Here is a 25,185-nt window from a genome sequence, read left to right as displayed (position 1 = left end):
ACACTATGTGAGATGGTCACCAACCAGAAGACAAGTGAAATGTCAGTCGTGTCATGTTGGGGTCTGGTGTATTTCAAATGGGTGCTCACTTACTTGCAAAGCAGCTGGTTATTAAATAATGACTATTAATAAAAATCCACGTGGTAGCAAAAACTCTGTGATCAGCAGGGATGAAGCTGCTAGTAATAATTCAAAACTTCCATGGAGAAATGTGAATAGGGAAAAGGGTATGCACCCCACCCCACCCAGAAGATCCGTGTTCTCTCCATCAATAATATTAATACTTACAGTTACCTTTTACTGAGTGTTTACTGTGTGCGAAGCACTAACAGCTCCGCAGAGATCAACTCACTAATCCTTACACTATCATCACCAAGTAGGAATTCTTACTCCTTGTTTCACAGATGAGAAACCAGCCACCAAGTCCCACCAAAGGACTTGCAAAGGAGTTCCCAAGTCACCTCCAGGCCTCAGACTCATGTGGTAAAACTTGACAATGAACTGTATTTGATCCACTATAGGAAATGCCTCATTAAAAGAAAACACTTGCACAACAGCCAAAAGGCGAAAGCAATCCAAGCGTCCATGGAGGAATGAATGGATACACGGCATATACATCCATGGAATATCGTTCATCTTTACAAAGGAAGGACATTCTGATGCAATCTACCACATGGATGAACCTTAAAGACATTGTGCTAAGTAAAATAAGCCAGACACAAAAGGACAAATACTGTATGGTTCCACTTATATGAGGTATCTAGTCAATTCATAGAGACAGAAAGTAGAACTGGTGGTTGCCAGGGGAGAGGGGAATGGGTAGTCATTGTTTAATGAGTACAAAGTTTAAACACAGGGTTCTTTTCACTTTGGGAAGATGAAAAATTGTTCTAGAGATGGATGGTGTTGACATCTGCGCCACATGTGAAGATACATAACACAGAACTCTACACTTAATAATGGTTGCTATGGACTGAATGTCTGTGTCCCCGCAAATTCAGATACTGACACCCAATCCCCATTGTGACAGTATTAGGAGGTGGGGGTCTATGGGAGGTGATTAGGTCATCAGCTCATCAATGGGATTAGTGCCCTTATGAAAGAGACCTCAGAGAGCTCCCGCACCTCTCTGCCATGTGAGGACACAGTGGGAGGACAGCATCCATGAACCAAGAAGCGGGTTCTCACCAGACACCACATCTCCCAGTACCTCGATCCTGGACTTCCCAGTCCTCAGAAGTGTGAGAAATAAATTTCTGTTGTTTATAAGTCACCCAGTCTATGGTATTTTTGTTATAGCAGCGCAAACAGAGTAAGAAATGGCAAATGTTTTGTTATGTATATTTTATCACAATAATAGAATGATTTTTCAAGGAAAGGAAGAAAGAAAGAAGGAAGGAAAGGGAAGGAGGGAAGGGAAGGGAGGAAAGGATGGAAGGAAGGAAAGGAAGGAAGGAAGGGGGGAGGGAGAGAGAGAGAGAGAAAGAAAGGAAGGAAGGAAGGAAAGAAGGACGGAAGAAAGAAAGAAAGAATCCGCAGGAGGTCCCTGTGCCTGCTCCTTCCTCCAGCCTCATCCCACATTCATCCTCTTGGGAGCACTTGCCCCACCCCATCCTTTGGCTGCCTAACTCCTTATCCTCTGCTCTTAATGTCAATGTCACCTGCCTGTCTGATTTACCTGGTGTAAGAACTCCAGGAGAATCTCTGGCGAATCTCCTTGCTTCCTCTCTCATTAACACTTATCACAGCCTTGCAATTATTTTAGAGAAACTTCTGTCTTATCTGTCTCTCCATACCCCAGGCCAATGGTTGGCCTATGTGGGTGGGTTTAGACTGCCCCTGTAATTTCCATTAAACCCTGCCTGCAGCCCACTAAACCTCCCCAAATATATATACAGTAAAAAGGGGTACTGTTTTGCAAGTTCAGGTTCAAGACTAGTCCCCTGTCTCCCCACCCCCTTCCCACCAGATTGTCATCCCTAAGTCCTTCCTGTGTACAAATTGTGCAGCCACCACTGCTCCCCGACCAGAATATAAATCCCCTGAGGACAGGCACCAGGGGACTGTTTGTGTGACTCCTCTTTTCATTCCAGTCCCTAGCACAGCATCTGGCACCCAGTAGGTGCTCTAAATTGAGCAGAGTATAAATTCCATGCAGAGAGGACTCCCCCGGGGTGGGAAACAGCATGACGTGTTCAAATACAGGAGCAGGAAAAGGGCATGTCAGTGTGGGAACAGCAGGAGATGGTGGCGGGATTAGGCTGTCCTTCCCGCTCCTCAAATTCAAAAAGCACCCCACCCCTCCTGATGCTCTTGAAGCCTTTGAAGGTCAAGAGGTTACACTTCCAAAGATGCTGATGTGGGCGCAAAAGACCTGCTCAGATCCGTTTCCTGGGGCTCTGATATTGGCACCCACCCTCGTTGGTTACGCTTGGCCACATGCGCTCAGATGGAGAAAAGAGACCTGGGGGCCATCGGCAACACCTTTGGGTGTTGCTGTGACAGCCAGGCCAAGCTCCAAGCTCCATCATCCAGTGAGCAAGGAAGATTCACCCCCAAGATGCTGGAATCCCCCAAAGGAAGCTCACAGCCTCTGCCCCCTTTTGGGTGGACAGGCTCATAGACCGTGGGTTGCTGGGACCATTTCAGCAGCAGCAGCGGGGCGGGCAGCTCGACCAGAAGCTGCTGAGACCCAAGGGCGAGGGCCGGGGGCCTGGCATCATGGACGCTGGTCCGCACAGGCACCTCGCTTACCTTAGCCAGCTCCATCTGCAGCTTGTTCTTCACATCGGTCACCTCGGCGATGCGGGCATTGAAGGCCAGATTGGTGCTGGCAAACTGCTTCCACATCTGATCCAACAGCACATCGAAGAGGTTCTGGGCCTCCTCCCGCAGCTGGATGGAGTTGGCTTGCATGTTCTGTGAGTGCCTGATATTGTCGTTACTGAACTTGGCCCATGTCTCGGGCACGGAGATCCTGCAAGAGGCACGAGAGCGAACTTACCAGGCGAGGAGTAGGGGGTCTCCAGCAGGCTTGGAGATCGTTGAAACCGGGGTTTCCCAACCTTGGCACTTCTGACATTTGGGTCAGAATAGTTCTCTGTTGGAGGGGGCTGTCCTGTGCACTGTAGGATGTTTAACAGCATCCCTGGCCTCTACCCACTAGATGCCGGTAGTAACGCTTCGCCAGTTGTGACAATCAAAAAAGTCTCTAGATATTACCAAATGTCCCTTGGGGGAGGGGGCACGATTGCCCCCAGTTGAGAGCCACTGAGCTGACCCAAACACCTCATTTACAGATGAGGCAACTGCAGACTAGCTGGTTTCCCGAAAGGGCACTTGGTGAGTTGTAGGAGAGGAGAGATTCCCCAAAAGAGCTTTTTTCTCTAACACTCCCTCCACCATCACCAAAAACACAGAGACAGGCCAAGAAGCGGGCATCGGGCATGATGCTGGCTGCAGGGCTCCTTCAATTCAGGGATGAGCCTGTGGCCATGCTACTTGCACTGACTTATTCATTCAACAAATGTTCTTTGAACACCTGCCACACGCCAAGCCTTGTTCTAGGCACTTGGGATAGAGTGGGCAACATCCCTGTCCTCATAGTGATAAATTTCCGGGGGAGGCGGGGGAGATAGACAATAAATAAAGAAGATGTTCACACATTGTGTTATGTTCTATGAAAGAATTTAGAAGCAGGATGATGGAAGAGAGACAAATGGAGTGGGTCATTACGCGTCAGTCAGGGCCATAAAAGGAAATAAATGGAATTTATTCTCAGATAGTCCTGAGGTGCTCATAGACTAGCAATGCACGAAGTTGTCACCACCCCAGGTGTGAAAGGCAAGAGAGGGAGCCATGTAGAATAAATCCCCAACATCTTTCTCCTCCATCTCATGTTGGTGACCCTCTTATTGGCTGAACCCAACTGGGAACCAGATGGCAAAGACCCAGGAGAGGCAGTTTGTAGAGGGCAGGCTCCTCTATAGGACTCACAACAAGGCAGCTAGAGAATGGATCTGGGAGGACAAATGGAGCTCAGGCTATATTGGAAAGGGCAAACTAGGGAAAGGGCAGACTGGGAAGGCTTCTTGGAGGCAGTGACACATAAGGGATTCAGTTTAGGGAACAGAAAGTCCTTCCTGGCCGAGTATGTAAATTCAGGCAATAAGCAATCAACTATTGTACAGGAGTTTTCTCCTCTGGGAACCCTTTGAGAAACAGAGACACATGCTTCTTTGAGCTGACTTCAGTCTCGGGATAAACCAGATTAGATAACTTTTCAAGGTCTTTTCTAGCCGGGAAGTCTCCAGTTCTTAAAATAAAGCAGATTTTTATTCTCAGGCAGTAGGAAAAAAAGAGATTCAATCATCTGGAATAGAACTCTCTTTCAGGACATTTGAAAGCACACTTAGATTACATAGTGAATAGAAATATTTTTTAAAACATACAAAATGTGGTTGTTTTGTCTGGCTTTTGCAGGAGTTAAAATCAAGCCTCTGGAGAGGCCTTGGGCTTCTAAAGATGTGAGAGGGCACTGAGTCTGATCCAGAGCTTTCATCCAACGAAGACCTGAGGCTCAGGGAGGTGAAGCGTCTTCTTTTCCAAGGTCACACAGCTACTCACCATCAATAGAGGAATGAGGAGGCACCAAGGACAGCAGAGAGGATTTATTCTGAGGGTACCTCCCACTGCTCAATGGGACACTGTCAGTGTCAAGGGCAGCAGCCGCTAAGCCCTCCCCTGGAGCAGACAGCTGAGCTCCCTAGGGAAAACAACCCGCTTAATCACACTCTCCCTGGGGGAATTTGCCGAGGCAGCCTGTCTCCTCATGGGTGATGTGCTTCAGTAGGGGGAATGTGCTTTCTGGAACCTGTGTCCTCTAAAAACATAGGACCCAGCAGGCTTTGCTGGGGAGGCAGGAAGGTGCTATGGTAAAACAAAGGCCCAGTGTCCAGCGTGGGCTCAGACCGTGGCTCTGCCACTCGCTGTGTGAGCTTGGACCAGTCACTGCACCTCTCTGAGTCTTAGTCTCCTCTGTAAAATGGGGATAAAAATGGTACCTACCCCCAGGGTTTTTGACCAACTGTGAAACCCCTATCACGGCACCTGACAATAGGAAGCACTTGATAAATTTATTATTCACGAGACCGTGGAAGCGCTCAGCACAGGGCCCAACCTATAGCAAACAGCAGGTAAAAGGCATCAGCTCTCACCTTCATCTTCATCATCAGTGGTTAATCCGTGGCAATGAGACCTTCGGTGAACAGAGATACGGCAACACAGAGCCTCCAAGCGTCCTGTTGCCTGCCCAGACATGGCCCCACTTTAAGAAAACCTCACATACAAAGCCCTGAGCTAGTACATCTGGGGAGCAATTAGTCACAAATGGCAGCTCTGGCTTTCCAGCTGGAGTCGCTGGATGGAGGACTTTAAACAGCAGACCCCTCCTGGGCACGGAAATCGGAGTCTCTGCCAGCCAGCCTGGCTGCCCAGCTTTCAGGGAGGCATCTGTTTGGGAAGGGAAACTGCCAGACTCCCTGTCCAGGTGGGCAGCCGTGGCTGAGAGGACTAGGCCCCCTGGAGGTCTTGTTCACTTTGCCAGCGCCGTGGGCAGTCAACCTTGTCAGGAGGAGGAGAAGGGTCCCCAGGAGCTGTCATCTCAGGAAACCCCAAAGGGTCCTTTCAACACCTGCATATTTACTACGATCCAGAAAGTGACCCTGGTGTGGGCCAAGAAGACCTTCCCTTTCCTTCTCTCCTCTCCCTCCCTTCCCCCTTTCATTCATTCATTCATTCAACAAATATTTATTGCACACCTACTATGTACCAAGCACAATTCTATGTGCTAGAGATTTTTTTTTTAAAGGGACCCAGATAGACCCCACCCTCTGCATGTACCCAGAGCATCTCTCTCCAGCCCTCATCATCCCAGACCTCGGACTGCCGATGGGGAAAGCATGCCTTTGTTCTGCACGCAATCCCGTGATGCTAGGATGTGCCCGTGGCAGTGCCAGGCAGACAGGAGGCGCCACCCTCATAGCTGTTGTGACGAGAAAATGAGGTCACACAGCAAGCACTCAATAAATGTTAGCTGTCGTCATTCCCTGACACGAGGCTCTGTGCCTAGCACTTCACACGCCCACCTTTCCACACTCACAGCAACTCTGGGAGGTGGGTGCTATTTTTATCCCAGTGGTAGAGGTGATGAAACGGGGCCCAGAGAAATTAAATCCTTTGTCCCGAGGGTTAATGTGGAGGCTGGATTTGAAGCCAGACAGCCTGGCTCCAGAATCCGCTCTTAAGCCACTGCCAGCATGGGCAGGCATCAGTTGGCTCTCCCAGCCAAACTTGAATTCCTCCTCCTTCTGGAAATTCCTCTTGGAATTTGTTTGGTGGACTTGCCAGTCCAGGTGCGTCAGCAGCAGCAGCTGTGTGACCCTCACGAGCCAATATCTTGCCCTCTCTTGCTGGAATTGGGATCTTGGGTGAAGTGGGGCAAACGTGGAAAGACAGTGATGCTCCAACAACAAGGCCGATTAGCTCTCTCTCACTGGCTCCTTCAGGCTGCCAGAACCTCCCCTCCAGCCTTCCCCTGGAGCCAGTGGCTGCCCAACAGCCTTCCAGTAAATTCCATCTTAAGTTAGCCAGAAACGGATTCTGTAGCTTGTAGCTCAGGATCCCCGCTTAACCACACAGCCTCACACTTGACTGGTGCACGATGCCCCTTTATGTTTCCTTAGCAGGATCAGACCCAGAAACCCCTGCTGTCCTCGGGCACGGCCAGGTGAAGACTGACAGCCCGGTACTTACGTGCCATCAATTTTCTCCACGCCGTGGAAGAAGCTGATGCAGTCTGATGTGTTCCGTAGGTTAAGGCACTTCTCATCGATGAACTCGGCTGAGTTTTTGTCCTCGCGGTCCCTCTCCAGGACATGCTGAGCATCCCGGTTATCCCTGTGGGGGCAAGGACATGTCCCCAAATTGTGCACTCACCCAGCGTCCCTCACCCAAGGTCACAGGGGAGGTCGGTGCAGAGCCACTGCTGGAAGCCAAGTCTCTGGACCCCCAGGAGGGTGCTCTGTCCACCCCCAGTGGCTTCCAGCCCTCTTCCCACCCTGATGCCCCCCCGCACACCCAGGGCCTCCCTGCACTACCCCACCCTCCCCCTAATCCAAGCAGACCTGTTGTCACTTAGAAAACATTTACTATAAAGGGTCAAATACTACATATTTTAGGTTTTGCGGGTCATATGGTCTCTCTTGCAACTACTCAACTACGTAGGAAAACAGGCATAGATAATGTGTAAATGAATAGTTGTGGCTGTGTTCCAATAAAACTTTATTTACAAAAACAGATGGTGGGCCAGATTTGGCTCTCCAGTTGTAGTTTGCTGACCTAATATAGAAGATACGAATTCACACTTTGGGCAAAGCCAGGTTTCAATTTAAATTGGTTCACAAATCCTTGTGTCTGATGCTATGCCAGGCACAGAGGGAAAAGACATAAATAAGCCTCAGTCACTACCTTCAAGTTGCTCACGGATTTGTGTAAATAAATACAGTAAAAAATAAAGAAAGAATGTAAAGAGCAACAGCGCAGGTTCATAAAGGATACACAGTAACACAGAGGAGGAAGCCATTAACTCTGGGTGAGGGGTGGTCAGGGAAGGCTTCCCCAGAAAGTGTCTGAGCTGGGTTTTCATAACAATAGTAGCAGATATTATGGACAAAGTTGGGTTGGGGGGATGAGAATTCCAAGCTGAGGATACCACATGTGCAAAAGCAGAGAAGCTAGAGACATCCAGGTATTTAGGGACCCATAGCAGCTCAAAAGGCTGGCAGAATCAGGGACTGGGTGGAGTCCGGGAGTGGGTGGAGTCATGGACTGGGCAGGGTCAAGGATTGGGTGGAGTCAGGGAGTGGATGGAGTCATGGACTGGGCAGGGTCAGGAATTGGGTAGATTCAGGGACTGGGCAGAGTCATGGCCTGGGCAGGGTCAAGGAGTGGGCGGAGTCAGGGAGTGGGTGGAGTCTGGGACTGAGCCAGGTGAGGAGAACACAGTGGGGTGGGGCCAGGACTTGAGCCTGAAGGACTGGTATCTTGGCTGAGAAGTTTAGACTTAAATGTCACTGTGTGCCAAGACTCCAGACATTGGAGACCCACTTTCATGATTCTTGCCATATTCCCAAAGTACCTGTACTATTATTTACCTGCTAATTTTCTTTTTTCAATCATAAATAAATAAAATACATAAATAAATGTATTTCTAATTCAAAAAGAGTCATGTACTACAATGCTCATTGCAGCTCTATTTACAATAATCAGGACATGGAAGCAACCTAAGTGTCCATTGACAGATGAATGGATAAAGAAGATATGGCACATATATACAATGGAATATTACTCAGACATAAAAAGAAACAAAATTGAGTTATTTGTAGTGAGGTAGATGGACCTAGAGTCTGTCATACAGAGTGAAGCAAGTCAGAAAGAGAAAAACAAATACCGTATGCTAACACATATATATGGAATCTAAAAAAAAATGGTTCTGAAGAACCTAGGGACAAGACAGGAATAAAGACACAGACGTAGAGAATGGACTTGAGGACATGGGGAGGGGGAAGGGTAAGCTGGGACGAAGTGAGAGAGTGGTATGGACATATATACACTACCAAATGTAAAATAGCTAGTGGGAAGCAGCCACATAGCACAGGGAGATCAGCTCAGTGCTTTGTGACCACCTAGAGGGGTGAGATAGGGAGGGTGGGAGGGAGGGAGATGCAAGAGGGAGGAGATATGGGGATATATGTATATGTATGGCTGATTCACTTTGTTATAAAGAAGAAACTAACACACCATTGTAAAGCAATTACACTCCAATAAAGATGTTTAAAAAATAAATAAATAAATGTATTTCAAAAGGAAAAATCTACATCACTGTCTTTAAAAGAAAACCAGTAACTGTTTCCAAACCTAAATGCAAAGTAAACACTAACAGAATGCTAGCTAGAATCTGTTGTCTCCAGTAGGTTCTAAGCCTGAAACTTTTTCTGTTTCTTTTTTGGTTGAAAAAAGGAAATTAAAGACGCATAAGCATTGATTGGGAGTTTTGCCTTGATGTCTTTTTTTTTTAATTTATTATTTTAAAAAATTTTTTATTGGAGTGTAGATGATTTACAATGTTGTATTAGTTTCTGCTATACAGCAAAGTGAATCAGTTACACATATAGATATATCCACTCTTTTTAAAATTCCTTTCCCATATAGGTCATTACAGAGTATTGAGAAGAGTTCCCTGTGCTATACAGTAGGTCTTTACTAGTTATCTAGTTTATATATAGCACTGTGTATATGTCAGTCCCAATCTCCCAATTTATCCCTCCTTCCGTTTCCCCCCTGGTAACCATAAGTTTGTTTTTCATCTGTGACTCTATTTCTGTTTTGTAAATAAGTTCATTTGTACCATTTATTTATTTATTTATTTTTATTAGGCTCTGGTTTTTCTCTTACTTTCTTTTTATAAAATTTAAAAATTTTTAAATTTATTTTATTTTTGGCTGCATTGGGTCTTCATTGTTATGCACGAGCTTTCTCTAGTTGCGGCAAGTGGGGGCTACTCTTCGTTGCGGTGTGCAGGCTTCTCATTGCAGGGGCTTCTCTTGTTGCAGAGCATGGGCTATAGGCGCAGGGTTTCCATAGTTGTGGCACACAGGCTCAGTAGTTGTGGTGCTTGGGCTTAGTTGTTCTGCGGCACGTGGGATCTTCCCGGACCAGGGCTCGAATCCGTGTCCCTTGCATTGGCATCTCCCTTCCTCTCCCTGTCTCTGTCCCTCTGTCTCTCTCATCTTTATCTCCTTCTGCCTCCTCTTGCTTGGTTTCTCTCTGTCTCGGGGCCTCAGTGTATGTCTCTCTCTACCTCTCCCCTGCCTGTCTCTATCTTTCTGCCACGTTCTTTTTCTGCTAGGGATACTGAAAGCTGGTGAGAGGTTTCAAACAGGCTAGGAACAAAGAAATTAAATCCTCATGCTGGGTCTGCACCCATCAGGATGCACAGAGCGTCATGTTGGAGCAAGGAGAGCCATCCTGGGGCCCTTATGGCCTTTGGAATTGGCAGAGCCATGGGGAAATGGGACCCCATCCTGCCTCATGAGGTGGAGTGTGAAGAAAGACCAGAATGTAGAAGAGAAACGTGCCAGAGCATCAGAGGGGAACCTGGGGCCTCAGAATCCCAGGTCAGCTGGTCCAGCCTCCTGGCCCTGGCTAATGAGGCCTGGGGAGGGAGACGACGGCCCCATCTCCCCCAGATGGAGAGCCTGGCCAGTGCCAAGACTCGCCCTGCTGTCAGCCCACAAGGAAAAGCCTGAGCCTGGCTCCTGCCCAGTCAGGAAAGCCTTTTCTGCTTTGCTGGGGCACCTGGTGAGGTGAGGACACAGCTCTGAGCAGATGCAGGCCTCAGGCCTCACCTAGAAAACCATGAGTCAACAGCCCATCCCCTGTCCGGGGCCAGGGCGGCCACCCTAGCAGGTCATCGGCAGAGCTTCCCCAAGGGCAAGGTCACACTGAGTTCTGCCCTGTTGATGAGGTTCTGGCCACTTCCAGGTTAATTAGGCTGCCCCCGCAGCAAGAGCTTCCTCCCTGCAAGATGACAGGTGTCCTCTGAAAAGGGGCCGCCGCCCAAGGTCAAAGGGCCTCTCTCCAGGGTGACTGGGCCTCTGGTCCTGGCAAAGAGAGTCCCTTCCACCCACTCTCATCCCCTCCCCACCCACACTGCCTCCACTGCTTTCCTCCCAGCCTCTCCTCCTCTCTTTTCCTCTTTCTCTGTGTCTGTCCCTTTCCATCTCTTCATCTCTCTCACCTCTTGATTTCTCTCTCTGTCTGGCATGTCTGTGAAACTCTCTGTCCCTCTGTCTCTCTACTTATCTCTCTCTGTTTATGGCTTCGGGTCTTTCTCTTTCTGTCTCTTTTTCCCTCTGACATCAGAGTTCACTGTGTCTCTCATTCTGTGTCTCCCAATTGATGAGGCCATCTTGATCTTTCTACTTTTCCTGCACAAGCAGCACTCCACCCACCCCAGTTTCAAGATTTCCCTTCTGGGGTCCAGCTCCCCAATTTCAAGTGTGGGCTTTTGTTCACTCTTCCGGCTCAAACTGTCCCATTTCCCAAACCTCAGCCCTCCCGTCACTCTAACACCAAGTTTTGTCACAGCCCCACATCAACCACAGATGGAAAACCATGCTCTTTTGCCAAAAAATAGGTGACTGTAAACATAGGGCAAGAAAAATACAATAAAGGCATTTGCTTGCCCAAAGAGCTCCCTTTGTTAAAACGTTCCTGTTTAAGTGCAAGTATCGAAGGGTTTTTTTAAGTGGATTAATGTATAGACGAATATTAGGCAAACATAGTCCAAGTGGTAGGTCGGAATGTCAGAAGTCAAGACAGAGGCACGTAATGATGGAACTCAACCGTGCTTTCATCCATTCAACTGTCACCTCAGTCACTGCTGCATTTGCATCTCATTTCCACTTTTCTCCACCTCTGATGTCTCCCTGGGTTTTCCCAACTCATCTGCCCCTGACCACACCCTTAGATCTGCAGGCAGCTTTTCAACACTGTCCTGGATGCTCTTTATTTTCTTTTTACAGGATAATTCTCTCCTACCTCTGCCACCCATTCTTACAGCCTCAGTGGAGTTGAGGGGCTGCTCTGTGTGTGTGTGTGTGTGTGTGTGTGTGTGGTAGGGGCGACTGCTGTTTCTGGGGAAGAACAAACCAGGGCACCAAGCTCCCGGAGCCTATCTGCAAGCTTCCTTACCCCTTAGCATCCCGTGCAAGCTGCCTACGTCCTCCACACAGCGGGAAGGGGCAGCCCTGGCCAGGTTGCCAGCCTGTCTTGTTAGCTATATCTGAGTAAACAAGAAGGAGAAACCAGCAGAGCAGCCTGCCTGCAAGTGTTAAAGACAAGTGCCCAGCTCAAGGGCCAGGCGGGAAGGCTGCTGCCTCCGGGCAAGCTGGGTGCCAAGGGCTCATCTATGGGTCCCAAGCCCGGTAAAACTCAAGCCTCCCTTTAATTATGGGGGAGCCTCCTGCCTTGTCATGATACCAGTTACATAATCTTCCAAGAACAAAAAGCTGATTCCTTTGAAGACTAAAAGGAACAGTGGCTCAAGGTGTCCACCAGCTCCCCTCTGGAGAGGCCCGGGCCCCTCACCTTGATGCCCAATGCCACCCCCTCTCTGCCATGTCCCAAAGTTCAGGACTCGCATGGGGAAGCCACAGGCTAAGAGGAGCCTCAGTGAGGCCAATTTCTTTTGCCAAGGCTCTCACTGCAAACAAGAACCACCAATGCTGTGCTGACTCATGAAAATCAAGTGCGCATCTCAGTAACATCATATTGATAGACTGAGATCAGCCATGGTGGTAGCACTTACCTCGCTGAAACTGACAAATGCGACAGACCAGGACTTTTTTCTTTTCCTGGAGAGCTGGTTGTTAAAAGCTTACCAGCACACCACTGATTGAAAGAACCACCTGGAGACGCGGGACCCCTGAAACCTGGGAGACCCAAAACAAAACTCCAAGAAAAGGGAGAGTAAGCAGCTCTTACCGCATCTGGATGTCAATCCTCTGAGCTAGTTTTCTCATCTGTTCTTGGCAACATTTTAGCAAATCTACTTCCTGCAATGAAAGATGTCAGAAAGAGTGAGGCCCCTTAGAAACTCACAGCCTCCTGCCTCCCAGGCCAGTGTTCCACCCCTCACCTCTCACTGCCCACCCTCCATCCCACAAGGTGAAATGTCAGGGTGGGGGTCCATTTCCTGCCTCCACCAGCATGATCCCCGGGCCAGGCACCTGAGGGTCGACTGTGGAAGCTGCACATTCTTTGCCCTACCGTCCTTTCTTTTTATATACTTCCAGAGTAAAAGAAAATGCAGCACCTACTATGCACCAAGGGTTCATTCATAGACCCTTTATTTATCATAAAATATGATACATTCATATTTTATCATTGAATTAAATAATACATATGAAGTGATACAGTGTGTGGCATATAACAGGTGCTCAACAAACACTGGCTGTTACTTTTGTTATTTATTGGTATTACTATTATGATGCCCATTTTGGAGAGGAAAAGACTGAGGGTCAAATGACCTCCTTTCTCACTGTTTCTAAATTGCAACCTAGGCCCCCATCCACGCTTTCTGAGCCCTAATTTTGCATGGGGTGGCACATGTGTCTTCTGCTCCTGACAGGCAGCTCAGAAACCTCTCTGACCAGCTGGCCTTCCCTCCTCCCTCAGGGGGCTGGCCAGACCCAGGGGGCATCTTACCCGGATAAGATTTTTCTCCACATTGTCATGGACCAAGTCAATCCCGATCCTTTTCTCTCGCTGGTACAGACACTCCAGGGCCACCTGTAGGGGGTGAAGGGAATCATGTATTCTCCCTGCAGCTGTATGTAGACCGTGAGCAGAATTGACTCACATCTACCTTTGCCGTGGTCTGTTTCATTCCTGGGAAACCTGGATGCTTCATGTGGCCCCATCACTGTGCGTTTGGGTGGGTTTTTGCATCCCCTTCTCCATCAGTGAGGGCTGTGGGATGCTGAGATGGTAGATGGGTGCAAAATCGGTGCACATCTCAAGCTGGCCGTGCTGGTTAAGTCAGTTTGACAAATGTAAAGCGCTTAGAATACTGTCAATAAGAATTACCTATGAATATATATGAACACCCTTTTTGGAGATCTCTAAATGGGGGAAGAGCTTTGGAAAGTGACATAGGCCAAGTGAGACCCAGGCAACCCTGCCACATGGACCTTATAACCGTCATGGGGACATGAACAGAGCAGAACAGAAGCCAGGGGAGTGGCTGCTCGGTGGAGCTCCTGCAGCAGCAGACTGTCAAAGAACTGTGATGGGTCACTGGCCTGTGATGTCACGAAGAGCAGCGGCAGTGAGAAGGAGGCAGGGGAGCACGGCATCCGGTGTTGGGATGCAAATGTATCTGGGAACTCAGAAAGGAGGGCGAGCACTTGATGCCACAAGAATTTACTGCCCCCTTCTCTGTGTCACACTGGGGACACTGCAGTGAACTAAACAGTCCCTGCTCTTATGGAGTTCTAACAGAAGAGAGAGAACACACACAAATGAACATAGAAAGAAACTCAATCGTTTCTGACTGTGATAAGGGCTGTGATGAAAATAGGGAGTTGTGGGTGGGTGGGGAATAACCAGCAGGGTGGTCAGGGAGGACTTCTCTAAGGAGGTGGCAGACCGAGACCTGAATTATGAGAAGCAGCAGAAATGAATGGGAATAATGCACCAGGAAGAGGGAACAGCCAGTGCAAAGGCCCTGGGGTAGGAGGAGCAGCAGACAGGAAGCCATTGGGCCTGTGACAAGGAACTCAGATGTTAACTAGGATGCATTAGGAAGCCATTGAGGGGGTTTTAGCAGAGAGGTGCAGAGATCTAGTTTAATATTTAAAACCATCCCTCTGGCTGCTGTCTGGAAAATGCGTTGGAGGGGCTAGAGGTCAGGAGGCCAGGAAGGAGGCCGTCACCATTGTCCATTGAGAGGCACCTGGAATGAGATGGTAACCTTGGAGTTGGAGACAAGTGGATGGAAGTGAGATGCCTCTGGTCCCTGTGCCCCCTTATGGCTGTCACAGGGGGCCACGTGATGGGGCAGAGCTGGGCTTTCCAGACAGGCTGGGGGAGTGAGGAGAGAGTCGGGGAGAGGGGAGGAGCGCTAGATTTCAGATTCTGCTTTGGGTCTCTGAGCAGCAGCCCTGCCCACTGTCCTTCCAGGGGGGAACATGGGGGCATAGGGAAACAGTAGGGACCCCCATCCCATAGTGGTCAGAACCTGTGCCTTGTCTCCAGGGGAAACATGGAGGTAGGGCCTCTCCTACAGAAGCCCCCACGCCAGACACAGAGCAGGCGCGGCTGCAGGAGGTTTGCAGGCAGGGGTTCTGCATTCGCACACACTCCAGGGAGCAGCAGAACATCATCTCGTGTGGCTACAATGATCTCCCACAGCAAAGGCAGATAATACCAGTTCCTCACCCAGTGTCCACTCCAGGACCCAGTGAAAAATGCTCACTTACCCAGACTCCTTTGCACCCAGGGAGCCCATGTGAGTTCTGGCAAATGGGCTAAAAATGGACTCACATAATGGACCTTCTGGAAAATTGATATTCCCTGATAAAAAGGGACAGACACAGTTGGCATTTTGCCCCTTCCCTACCCCATCCTCCTGCCTCTAACTGAGAATTTCCAAATGCTCCTGGCAAGCGGGAGTTTGCAATATGAGATCTGAAACGTCCTTGAAAGTAGTAGGACAAAAGCCCCGTGTTAAGGATGGCCAAGCAGATAGGAGGCTGGGTCCCTTCTGGTATCACGTGGAGGGTGCAGCATCCTCCTCTCTTTTCCTCTGGAATTCTCATAACAGAAAATGAAATTCCTATTTGGCTGAGCTGCTGTACTCAGATAGCTGTTTACATGCAGCCTAAAGCTATCCTAACTGCTCCAGGATATGGCTGGAGACTGGGAAACCAAAGTGTGGAGGATGTCCACATTCAGTTATTTATTCAACAAATACTTCTTGAGTGCCTGCTGTGTGCCACACACAGTGCCAGGATGGGAAGACATTCAGAACATTGGTCTAGATGACAGGCAGTCAGCACAGACACGGCTCATTGAGGACCAGCATAGACATACTGGTCCCCCACAGCTGAACAGCAGTCCTTGGTGAAAAAGCGGACAAATCCCTGCCCTCATGGTGCCTATATTCTAGTGTGTAGAGCAAAACAAGAAGTACATTGTACAGTATGTTAGCAGGTCTTAAGGGCTACAGAGAAAAATAGAGCAGTTATTTGAAACACATCTTCTAAAGACCATCACATACACTAACACACAGGCTTGTGATGCCTTTATGAAATCCCTGTGATTTTGATGTAACCCCAAGGAGAAAAGGAAATTCCATTCAGTCTGAGGAACCCTGATTGGACTGGGATTATTGTCAATTGACTAAGTTTTATATATATATATATAATTTATATAATATATAATAAAATTATATAATTATAAAAAATTATATAATTATATAAAATTATATAATATATAATAAAAGTTATATATATTATATAATTTTAGCTTAAAGCTGATTATAGATGATGATGCAGCTCAAACTGAGCTGCACGGCACCCATCACCTTGATCTTCACTCAAGGAGAGTGTGGGGGGCTGCATTGCAGGCGTGGTATCCCAGCGGCCGTCAGGCCCCCCCTCCGCACCCCACACCCACCTGCAGTGGACAGTTCAGTTCCTCGGCCGCGCACTCCAGCCGCCTCTTGACTTCATCCAGGCTGTGGTTCTCGTTCAGAAGCCTCTCCAGCTCATAGCTCAGCTCCGACTTCCAGAAGCCGATGTCCGACAGCCTCTGGCCCAGGTTCCGGCAGGTCCCCTCCTGCATCTGGCGCGTCAGCTGGTCCTTGTTCTGCATGAGCCGCATGGAGTCGCCCATCAGTTGGCTGGCCCACAGCCGCGAGGCCTCGGCCGTGTGTATCTGCAGCTGGTTGGACTGGTCCCAGTCATGGGGCCTGTAGCGACAGAAGAGCGCTGAGCGGACGGCCGGCAGGGTGGTGGGCGGCCGCAGGGCGCTGCGGCACGTGGCTCCCTCGTCCAGGCAGGTCTGGGTGTTGGAGACCTTGTAGAAGAGGCTGGGTCTCCATGAGTTCAGGTAGCGGTATCCAGGCAGGTAACAGGGCTGGTAACACCCCTGGCTCACCGGGGCTGGCGCAACCGGGGGCAGCGTGCTGATGCCACAGGCTTTCTTGGGGCCACAGTAACTGGCAGTCTGAGTGGTTCCAAGAAACTCCATCTTCCACCATCAGCTCCGCTAGGGCAAAACTGTGCCTAAGGGGGCCAAGGCACCACAGGAAGGGGAAGGGGCTTCTCTGAGGGATGGGCAGAACCTCTATGACTCGACACTGTTGTCATAAAGCCTGGGGGGGTGGGGCCTCACTGGGACCCCTGCTCACTTGCCCCAGCTGGGGCCATAGCATCACAATCAAAACACAGACCAGTGCTTCCCTGGTGGCGCAGTGGTTGAGAGTCCGCCTGCCCATGCAGGGGACACGGGTTCGTGTCCCGGTCCGGGAGAATCCCACATGCTGCGGAGCGGCTGGGCCCATGAGCCATGGCCGCTGAGCCTGCGCGTCCGGAGCCTGTACTCCGTGGAGGGAGGGGCCGCGGCAGTGAGAGGCCCGCGTACCGCAAAAAGAAAAAATTCTTTGCCAAAAATTTTCGGAGAGCTCGGGGTTTTTTGGGGGGCCTGAGCCACCTGTCTCCTTGCATGGCCCTGCAATAAACCGTTCTCTGCTCCAAACTCCAGCGTTTCGGTTTGTTTGGCCTCACTGTGCATGGGGCACACAAACTTGTGCTAACAGGTGTGGAGAGTAGGGGAGAGGCTTGATCAGATCTGCAGATCACTGCCTTGGCCTCCACTCCAACCCGCTTACGAAATGTCAGTCTCTGAGTCAGTGACAGCGGTTGAGGGGCTCCCATGGCCAGGAAGGTTGCATGTGAGGAAATCTGCTCAGTGTTCTCCGGGCAGAAGAGGCCTTTCCCTCGAGTGGAATCCCAGCTCCGTCCCCTCTCCCAGCCTGGAAAATGCCCAGGATTGTGCCTCCCTCGGACGCTGTGAGAATCAAGTAAACGCAGAACAAGGTACTTAGCACCTAGTGGGTGATCAACAGTTGTTATTGGTGTTACTATTATTATTAGACTACACTTTGCCACATCATTTCATGTAATCCTTTTGCTCACGCCTGGAGGTGGCGTTATTTGAGCCCTCATTTTACAGGGGGGCAAACTGAGGCTCAGAAAGGTGCATTTGTTTGCCCAAGGGCACACAGCTAGTCTTGGGAAATGACTCAGGTAGTGCCACTTCCCCTGAGGATAAGGAGAGCCAGATAAAAGCCGTAGATGTGCTTTGCAGTGGGGCTGGCAGGGAGCTCAGAGAACATCTCAGTGAAGTCGAGTTTCTATTTTTCTGCCAACATTTTATTATAAAGTTTTTTTAAATGCAGTGGTTTTAAAACACTCTAATATGGAAGGTTGTCTTCAAATAAACTCTTGCACAGAAGCAGGGCACGTGACACAGAGCCCTAAGGTGCTCTGGCTGGAGGGAGCCAGAGGTGGGGGGGGGTCCCTTCCCCCAAGTCCTTAGGACTCCACAGAGCACAGTGGGAAGACCGTGATTCAGCCCACCCCCCTCCCCATTTCACAAGAGAAGAGGCACGAAGGTTACCTACCAGGAAGTGGAAAAGCCAGACTCCATGTCCACGTTTTCTAAAGTCACACTAATTACCTAGAGAAACGCTATGATTGTTATGATCATCAAAAAGCGTTCTGTTAAATTTGGAATCATGTAACTAGACTTACTGTGATCACTTTGTAATGCAGACAAATATTGAATTATTAGGTTGTACACCTGAAACTAATATAACGTTATATACCAATGTTTCCTCAGAAAAAAGAAACTGGAATCATGCCGTAGGTGAGTGTGGTGTATTGGTTTCCTATGGCTGCTGTCACAAATCACCACAAAGTTAACGACTTGACACTACACAGATGTATTCTCTTACAGCTCTCGAGGTCAGAATTCCAAAATGAGCCTCAAGGGGCTCAAATCAAGGTGTGAGGGGGGCTGGTTCCTTCTGGAGGTTCCGGAAAGAATCCGATTCCTTGCCCTTTCCAGCTTCCAGAAGCTGCCTGCATCCTTTGGCTTGTGACCTCTCCCCGCATCTTCAAAGCCAGCAGCTAGCATCTTCTCTCCCCCTCCCCCAACCCTCCTGCTTCCTTCTTACAGGACCCTTCTAATCACATCAGACCCACCCAGATAATCCATGGTAATCTCCCCATTGGAGATCCTTAACTTAGTCACACCTGCAAAGGCCCCTTTACCATGTAAGGTAACATATCCACAGGTTCCTGGCATTAGAATACGGACGTCTGGGTGGGGGGGGGGGCTATTATTCTGTCCACCACAGTGAGCAATGTAAAAGAATACCGGGTGATAAGAAAGGCAAACAAAAGTACCATGCTGTGGATTGTCCAAATGTGAAGGCCCAGGGTTAAGGGGGTGAATCAGAGCATCTCCTGAACCATTGCTTTTCCCAAGGTCTTGTTTATTTATGATGCATTTGTTTTAAGTTCTAAAAACAATACTGTGTGTGTCTCACCTGGACTCTAGTCCCCATCTAGTCCTTTCAATCTGCTCCTCTCACACGTGAATGTGTCTACTCACCTGAGGATTGGGTTAAAATGCATATTCTGATTGAGTAGAGCTGGGGGCAGGGCTGGAGGTGCTGCATTTCCTACAAGCTCCCAGGTGAGGCTGGTCCACAGACCACACCTGGGGTAGTGGGGCCCTGAAACAAGTCCTATGAGGGAAAGGACCTTATTTGCTTTTGCTCATATTTGTATCCACAGCACTTAGAATAATACCTGGAGTATAGTAGGTGCACAATTTGGGTTTGTTAAATGAATAAAAAAATGGATGGATAGATGGATAGGTAGATGGGTGTATGGCTAGGTGCGTAGATGGATGGATGGATGGATAGATGAAGTGACAGAATTTCAGATGCCATTAAATGAGAAAGGTAAATTCAAAACAGTTGGCCATGGTTCAACCAAAACTCAGCAAAAAGGAATAGTAAAACCTGACAGCTCAGTCCAAAAGACTCAAGGAATCACCTTCTAAAAGTTTAGAAAGTGAAAATACTCAAATACTTTGTGTGTGACTGTTAGGGAACTCCTGAGCAGTGACTTCCAAAGCATGGGGCAGTGGAGTTTTTAGGGTTCATCCATGGTGAAGCAGGTGTCCGTACTTCATTCCCTTTCATGGCTGAATACTATCCCAATCACATGTCTAGACCACATTTCGTTTAGCCATTCATCCGTTGATGAACATTTGGGTTGTTTCCACTTTTTGGCTATTATGAATAATATTGCTGTGAACGTTTCTGTACAAGTTTTTGTGTGGACATAAGTTTTCAATTTTCTTGAATAGTTACCAAAGAGTGGAATTGCTGGGCCCTATGGTAATTCTGTTTTGATTACTGTTGAGTTTTAATAAAATGTAAATCAGCACATTTTATTACTTAGTTTTAAAATAAATATTGTATTATCCATAGAATTTGATTCAAGGAACTCTCAACTACACAGTCAGCCACCACACACACAGGCTGGGCCACACGTGTTTGGTTGGACAGTAAGTTCCTAACACCTGGGAATTGTTGACTCTCTCTTTGGGCTCAGTTAGTGTCTCCAAGCCCTTGGGGTGCTTTGCACCCCTGCATCCAGACAGTAGACTTAGCACACACAAGGTTAGCCGTGATGGGAAAATGAAACCGGAACACGGACTGCTTCCATTCTGTCATTCTATGTGACACTGGGAGTTTTTATTTGTGTCTAGGATGTAAAGCAGTGAAACGGAGTGTGACCTGCAAGGTGTAATATTTTTGTTTGGAACGTGGACGTTTTAGTTCATGCATGAAATCTTTTACTGAACTCAGTATCTTTAAAATTGAAATGTAATCTTTGTATCTGTCAACTGTATCAAAACTAAGAAAGTAACCAGGAATATAATTATTACTGGGAATATTATTGTATAGAGGAAGAAGGTGTTAAAAAAAATTGTCTACTCTGGGTGTTGAATATACTACACACGTCACTGGTTAGAGATCCCTCATCCACCACTAAAAGATGTTTTTTTCAATCTCTTGTAAAAGAGATTCTTTCAATCTCTTTCCGGCCGATGGAAAACTCATTCAATTTCTGAAATCCCTACGGGAAGTGGACTAGGAGAGGCTGGGGAGATGGGGGAGAGGGGACCCGACTGACCCCAGGAATGGGGTTCGCAATCCTCCACCCCAGCTCCGCCTCCCGATCATTGGGGACCCCTGGCCCAGCATTGCATTAACTCTATTTTTTTTTGTTTTTGCGGTACGCAGGCCTCTCACTGTTGTGGCCTCTCCCGTTGCGGAGCACAGGCTCCGGACGCGCAGGCTCAGCGGCCATGGCTCACAGGCCCAGCCGCTCCGCGGCATGTGGGATCTTCCCGGACCGGGGCACGAACCCGTGTCCCCCGTATCAGCAGGCGGACTCTCAACCACTGCGCCACCAGGGAAGCCCTTACTAACTCTATTTCATTGCCATCTCTGCCTGCAGCTGCAGCATTGAGATGGCTGCCTGACTTTTTTTAGAAGTTGGGGGTAGGAGTTTATTAATTAATTAATTAATTTTTTCTGTGTTGGGTCTTCATTTCTGTGAGAGGGCTTTCTCTAGTTGCAGCCAGCGGGGGACCAGTCTTCATCGCGGTGCGGGGGCCTCTCACTATCGCAGCCTCTCTTGTTGGCGGAGCACAGGCTCCAGACGCGCAGGCTCAGTAGTTGTGTGGCTGCCTGACTTTCACAGGCTGTGAAGGGACAGCTCCACGTCTGTGAATTTAATGTGAAATCCATCCGCCTGCAGAAGAAAGGCCTGGAGAGACTGTCTTAGGTGAAGGCTGGAGCAGCGCTGTCCAGTGATAGAACTTTCTGCAGCGATCACCTCAACAAGTCAGCAAGCGTTCCTTGGGCGCCCCCTGCAGGTATATAGGAATCTGTCACTTGTCCTTCCCCGTAGCCAAAATCTGTGACTGGAGGTGACTCCAAAGCAGTGCTTAGAAAACTGGAAAAATAGGGTCACACACAGGAAAGAGAGAAAAAAATCCAGGAAGAAGCTGCTTTCAATTCAACATCCGTGTCAGTTTGTATCATTCAAAAACTGAAGTTATATTCTACAATATAGGTTTTTTTTTTCACTTTGTATTTCGGAAGATATCTTTTTGGTGCTTAGAGCACTGGCCCTGGCTGGTGTCCAACGACTCAGCAATCTTTCTGGAAATCTACCTGCGGATACACACATACATGTGTGCTAAAACACACGTATATGTGCTCACTGCTGCATTGATTGTAGCAGGGAAAATGTGCAGCTAACCAAATGGCCCTCAGTACAGGATGGCTAAATAAAATATACGACACCTATTCTATGGAGAGCTCTGCAGCATAAAAATAAGTTAGGCCTGTATTTGCCGATATGAAAAGATTTCTGAGATATCAATGTAAGTGAAGAAAGCAAGATATAGAAGAGTATATACCCTATGGTACCACCTGAGCAGATATGTAGGTAATTGTATATGAACAAACACTTCTGGAAAGATACACAGGAACCAGTGCCTGAGTGATTACCTTTGGACAAGGACAGGAGTGGAACAGAGGCACAGGGGGAGACTTTTATTTTTTGATTAAGCCTTCCATACTGCTATATATACACAGTCGACCCTGGAACAACGTGGGGGGCAGGGGCGCCAACCCTCAACACGGCCGAAAATCTGAGTATAATTTATAGTCGGCCCTCCTTATCCACCATTCCACATCTCAACCAACTGTAGATTGTGTAGAAATGTTATATTTATTATTGAAAAAATCCAGGTATAAGTGGACATGTGCAGTTCAAACCCATGTTGTTCAAGGGTCAACTGTAATTTTTCTTAGTATATATGTAATATATGCAATATATATAGTATAAGTAGCATACTATATATGTAATATATTCACATATATAACCTAATAGGACATCTACTTCCCGCCAAGTTTGGGTAATAGGGATTAGCTGTACCCTCCCATCTGAAACTACTCAAAATATATGAAATGATGATTTTCAAGACACTGGACATCAGGCATGAAGGACAGTCCTCCCTGTGAGATGGGAAACAAATGAGGTGAGTCCTCCAACCACCACAGCTCACTGCCTGGACAGAGTTTCCAGGCCATGGTGCAGGGAGGGGGACTGTCTCCAGTTAAGGAAGCCAGGCAGGTGGGACACCAATGCGTCTAGACCCTGAAGGACAGAGCTCGAAGGAGGAGGGAGCTGCCCAGAGAGAGCTCTGTAGACTTGCAGATGGTTCCCTTGGTGTCCAGCAGAGAAGGATCAGTGCACACCTGTGAGGAAATGACCCCGGGCTGGGGAAGAACCACCCCAAAGCATCAGAGGGAACAATCCCAGAGCTCCCCCAGGCTGGGAATAGTTCCCCATCCCACCAACCACAGTAGATTTCATCATCCATGCAGCATCAAGTCAAATTCGCCTAAGTATTAGGGCAAAATTAGTCCCAGACTCATTACCTCTCTGGTCCTGCCTAATAAAGCTTAAAAGCAGAACCCCAAAGACTAAATTGTTTTCAGTCCGTTTGCTGGTGTCCCAGAAAGAAATCGAGAATATTTGTAAAAATACAAACATTTTCAGCACTCAGTAGGGTAAAATTCACAATATCTGGCATCCAATAAAAAATTGGATCGCAATTGAAAAAACTGCAAAGAAGGAGGAAACTAAGACCCATAATGGGGGGTGGGGGTGGGGGTGGATCAATCTAATGAACCCAAGCCAGAAGTGATACAGATAATAGAATTAGCAGACAAGAACATTGAAAAATTTATGACAACTACATCAGCGTGTTCAAGAAGACAGAGGAAAAATTGGCCACATTAAGTGGAGACTTGGAGGATATTAAAAAACAAAACAAAATACCTGAATTGAACTTCTGGAGAGGAAAAGCACAATGTCTGAGATGAAAAATGTGCAAGATGAGATTAAAGGTATGTTTTAGTCGACCAAGGCTGCCATACAAAATACCATAAACTGACACAAAATAAGTACCAGAAATTTATGTCTCACAGTTCTGGAAGCTGAAAGTCCAAGATTGGGGCCAGCACGGTCGGGTTCTGGTGAGGTCTCTATAGTTGGCTTAAGACAGCCGCCTTCTCACTCACTGTGTTCCCACACGGCCTCTCCTTGTGTGGAGAGAGAGCAAGCTAAGTGTCTCCTCTTATAAAGACTAATCCCATCATGAGGACTCCCTCTCCTCTCCATGACCTCATCACCTCCCAAAGGTCCACCTTCCAATACCATCACATTGGGGGTTAGGGCTTCAACATATGAATTGGGGTGTGCAGAGTGGGGCAACACAAACATTCAGTCTATAATAAGGCAGATTAAATACTGCAGAAGAAAAGATTAGTGAAGTTGAAGAGAGAGCAACAGAGACTACCCAAAATGAAACAGAGAAAAAAAAAAAGACCGAGAAACAGAACTATAGAATAGTGCTGAGAGAAATCTAGAAGGACCTAAATAGAGAGATAAATCATGTGTGTGGACTAGGAGACTCAATATTGTTAAGAGGTCAGTTCTTCCCAAACTTAAGGTTAGATTCAATGCAAATCCAACCAAAATCCCAGCAGGCTTTTTGGGGTAGAAATTATTTAACTGATTCTAAAATTCAAATGGAAATTCAAAGGACCTAAATAGCCAAAACAACTTTGAAAAGAAAAACAAAGTTGGAGGATTTGAGGTCTCTGACTTCAAGACTTACTATAAAGCTACAGTATGGTATTGGCACAAAGACAGACAAAGATCTTATTCTGAATAAAGAATTCAGAAATATATCCACATATTCATGCTCAGTTGACTTTCAGCAAAGGTACAAAGTTAATTGTGTGGAGAAAAAATAGTATTTTCAACAAAAGATGCCAGAACAATTGGAGATATATATATATATATATATACACATATCTATATCTATATCTATATATCTCAACCCATACCTTGCACTATATACAAAAATTACATACAAAAAAATGAACTCCAAATGAGTCATAGACCTAAATTTAAGGTCTAAAACTATAAAAATTCTAGAAAGAAACATGGTAGAAAATATTTGTGACCTTGTGTAAGGCAGATTTCTTAGGTATGTTTTCTAAAACACAATACGTAAAAGAAAAAATTTGATAAACTGGACCTCATCAAAATTAAGAACAGCTCTTCAAAAGACATTCGTAAGGGAATTTTCTATCTCAAGCCACAGACTAGGAGAAATATTTGCCAGACATATAACTGATAAGGAACCTGTATCCAGAACATATACAGTATTCTCAAAACGCAATACTTAAGCGACCAAAATCTTTTTAAACGGGCTTAAAATTTGAACACTTTGGCAAAGAAGATATGCCGATGGCAAATGAACACCTGAAAAGATGGCAACATAATTTCTCACTAGGGAAATGCAAATTAAAACCGCAATAAG

At 47.5% G+C, this 25,185-nt stretch overlaps 1 protein-coding gene across 1 annotated transcript in view; it reads right to left on the bottom strand.

Moving 5' to 3' along the window:
- Positions 1–17,412, bottom strand: part of TEKT5 (tektin 5) — a 39,204-nt gene extending 21,792 nt beyond the window's left edge. The window contains exons 1-5 of the mRNA XM_022552329.3: positions 16,303–17,412; positions 13,330–13,413; positions 12,607–12,677; positions 6,814–6,957; positions 2,755–2,977 (exon numbers count right to left, since the gene is read on the bottom strand). Of these exons, the coding sequence (XP_022408037.1) occupies positions 2,755–2,977; positions 6,814–6,957; positions 12,607–12,677; positions 13,330–13,413; positions 16,303–16,878 (1,098 nt within the window). The 5' untranslated portion in view covers positions 16,879–17,412. The remainder of the gene's footprint in view (positions 1–2,754; positions 2,978–6,813; positions 6,958–12,606; positions 12,678–13,329; positions 13,414–16,302) is intronic.
- Between the last annotated feature and the right edge of the window lie 7,773 nt (positions 17,413–25,185).

Source organism: Delphinapterus leucas, chromosome 15 (genome assembly GCF_059928025.1).
Source record: "Delphinapterus leucas isolate spDelLeu-1000000601 "Yukka" chromosome 15, BTC_Dleu_Yukka2, whole genome shotgun sequence".
NCBI lineage: Eukaryota > Metazoa > Chordata > Mammalia > Artiodactyla > Monodontidae > Delphinapterus > Delphinapterus leucas.
Note: the sequence above shows the minus strand (reverse complement) of the source record. Positions and strands in the feature narration are given on the sequence as shown.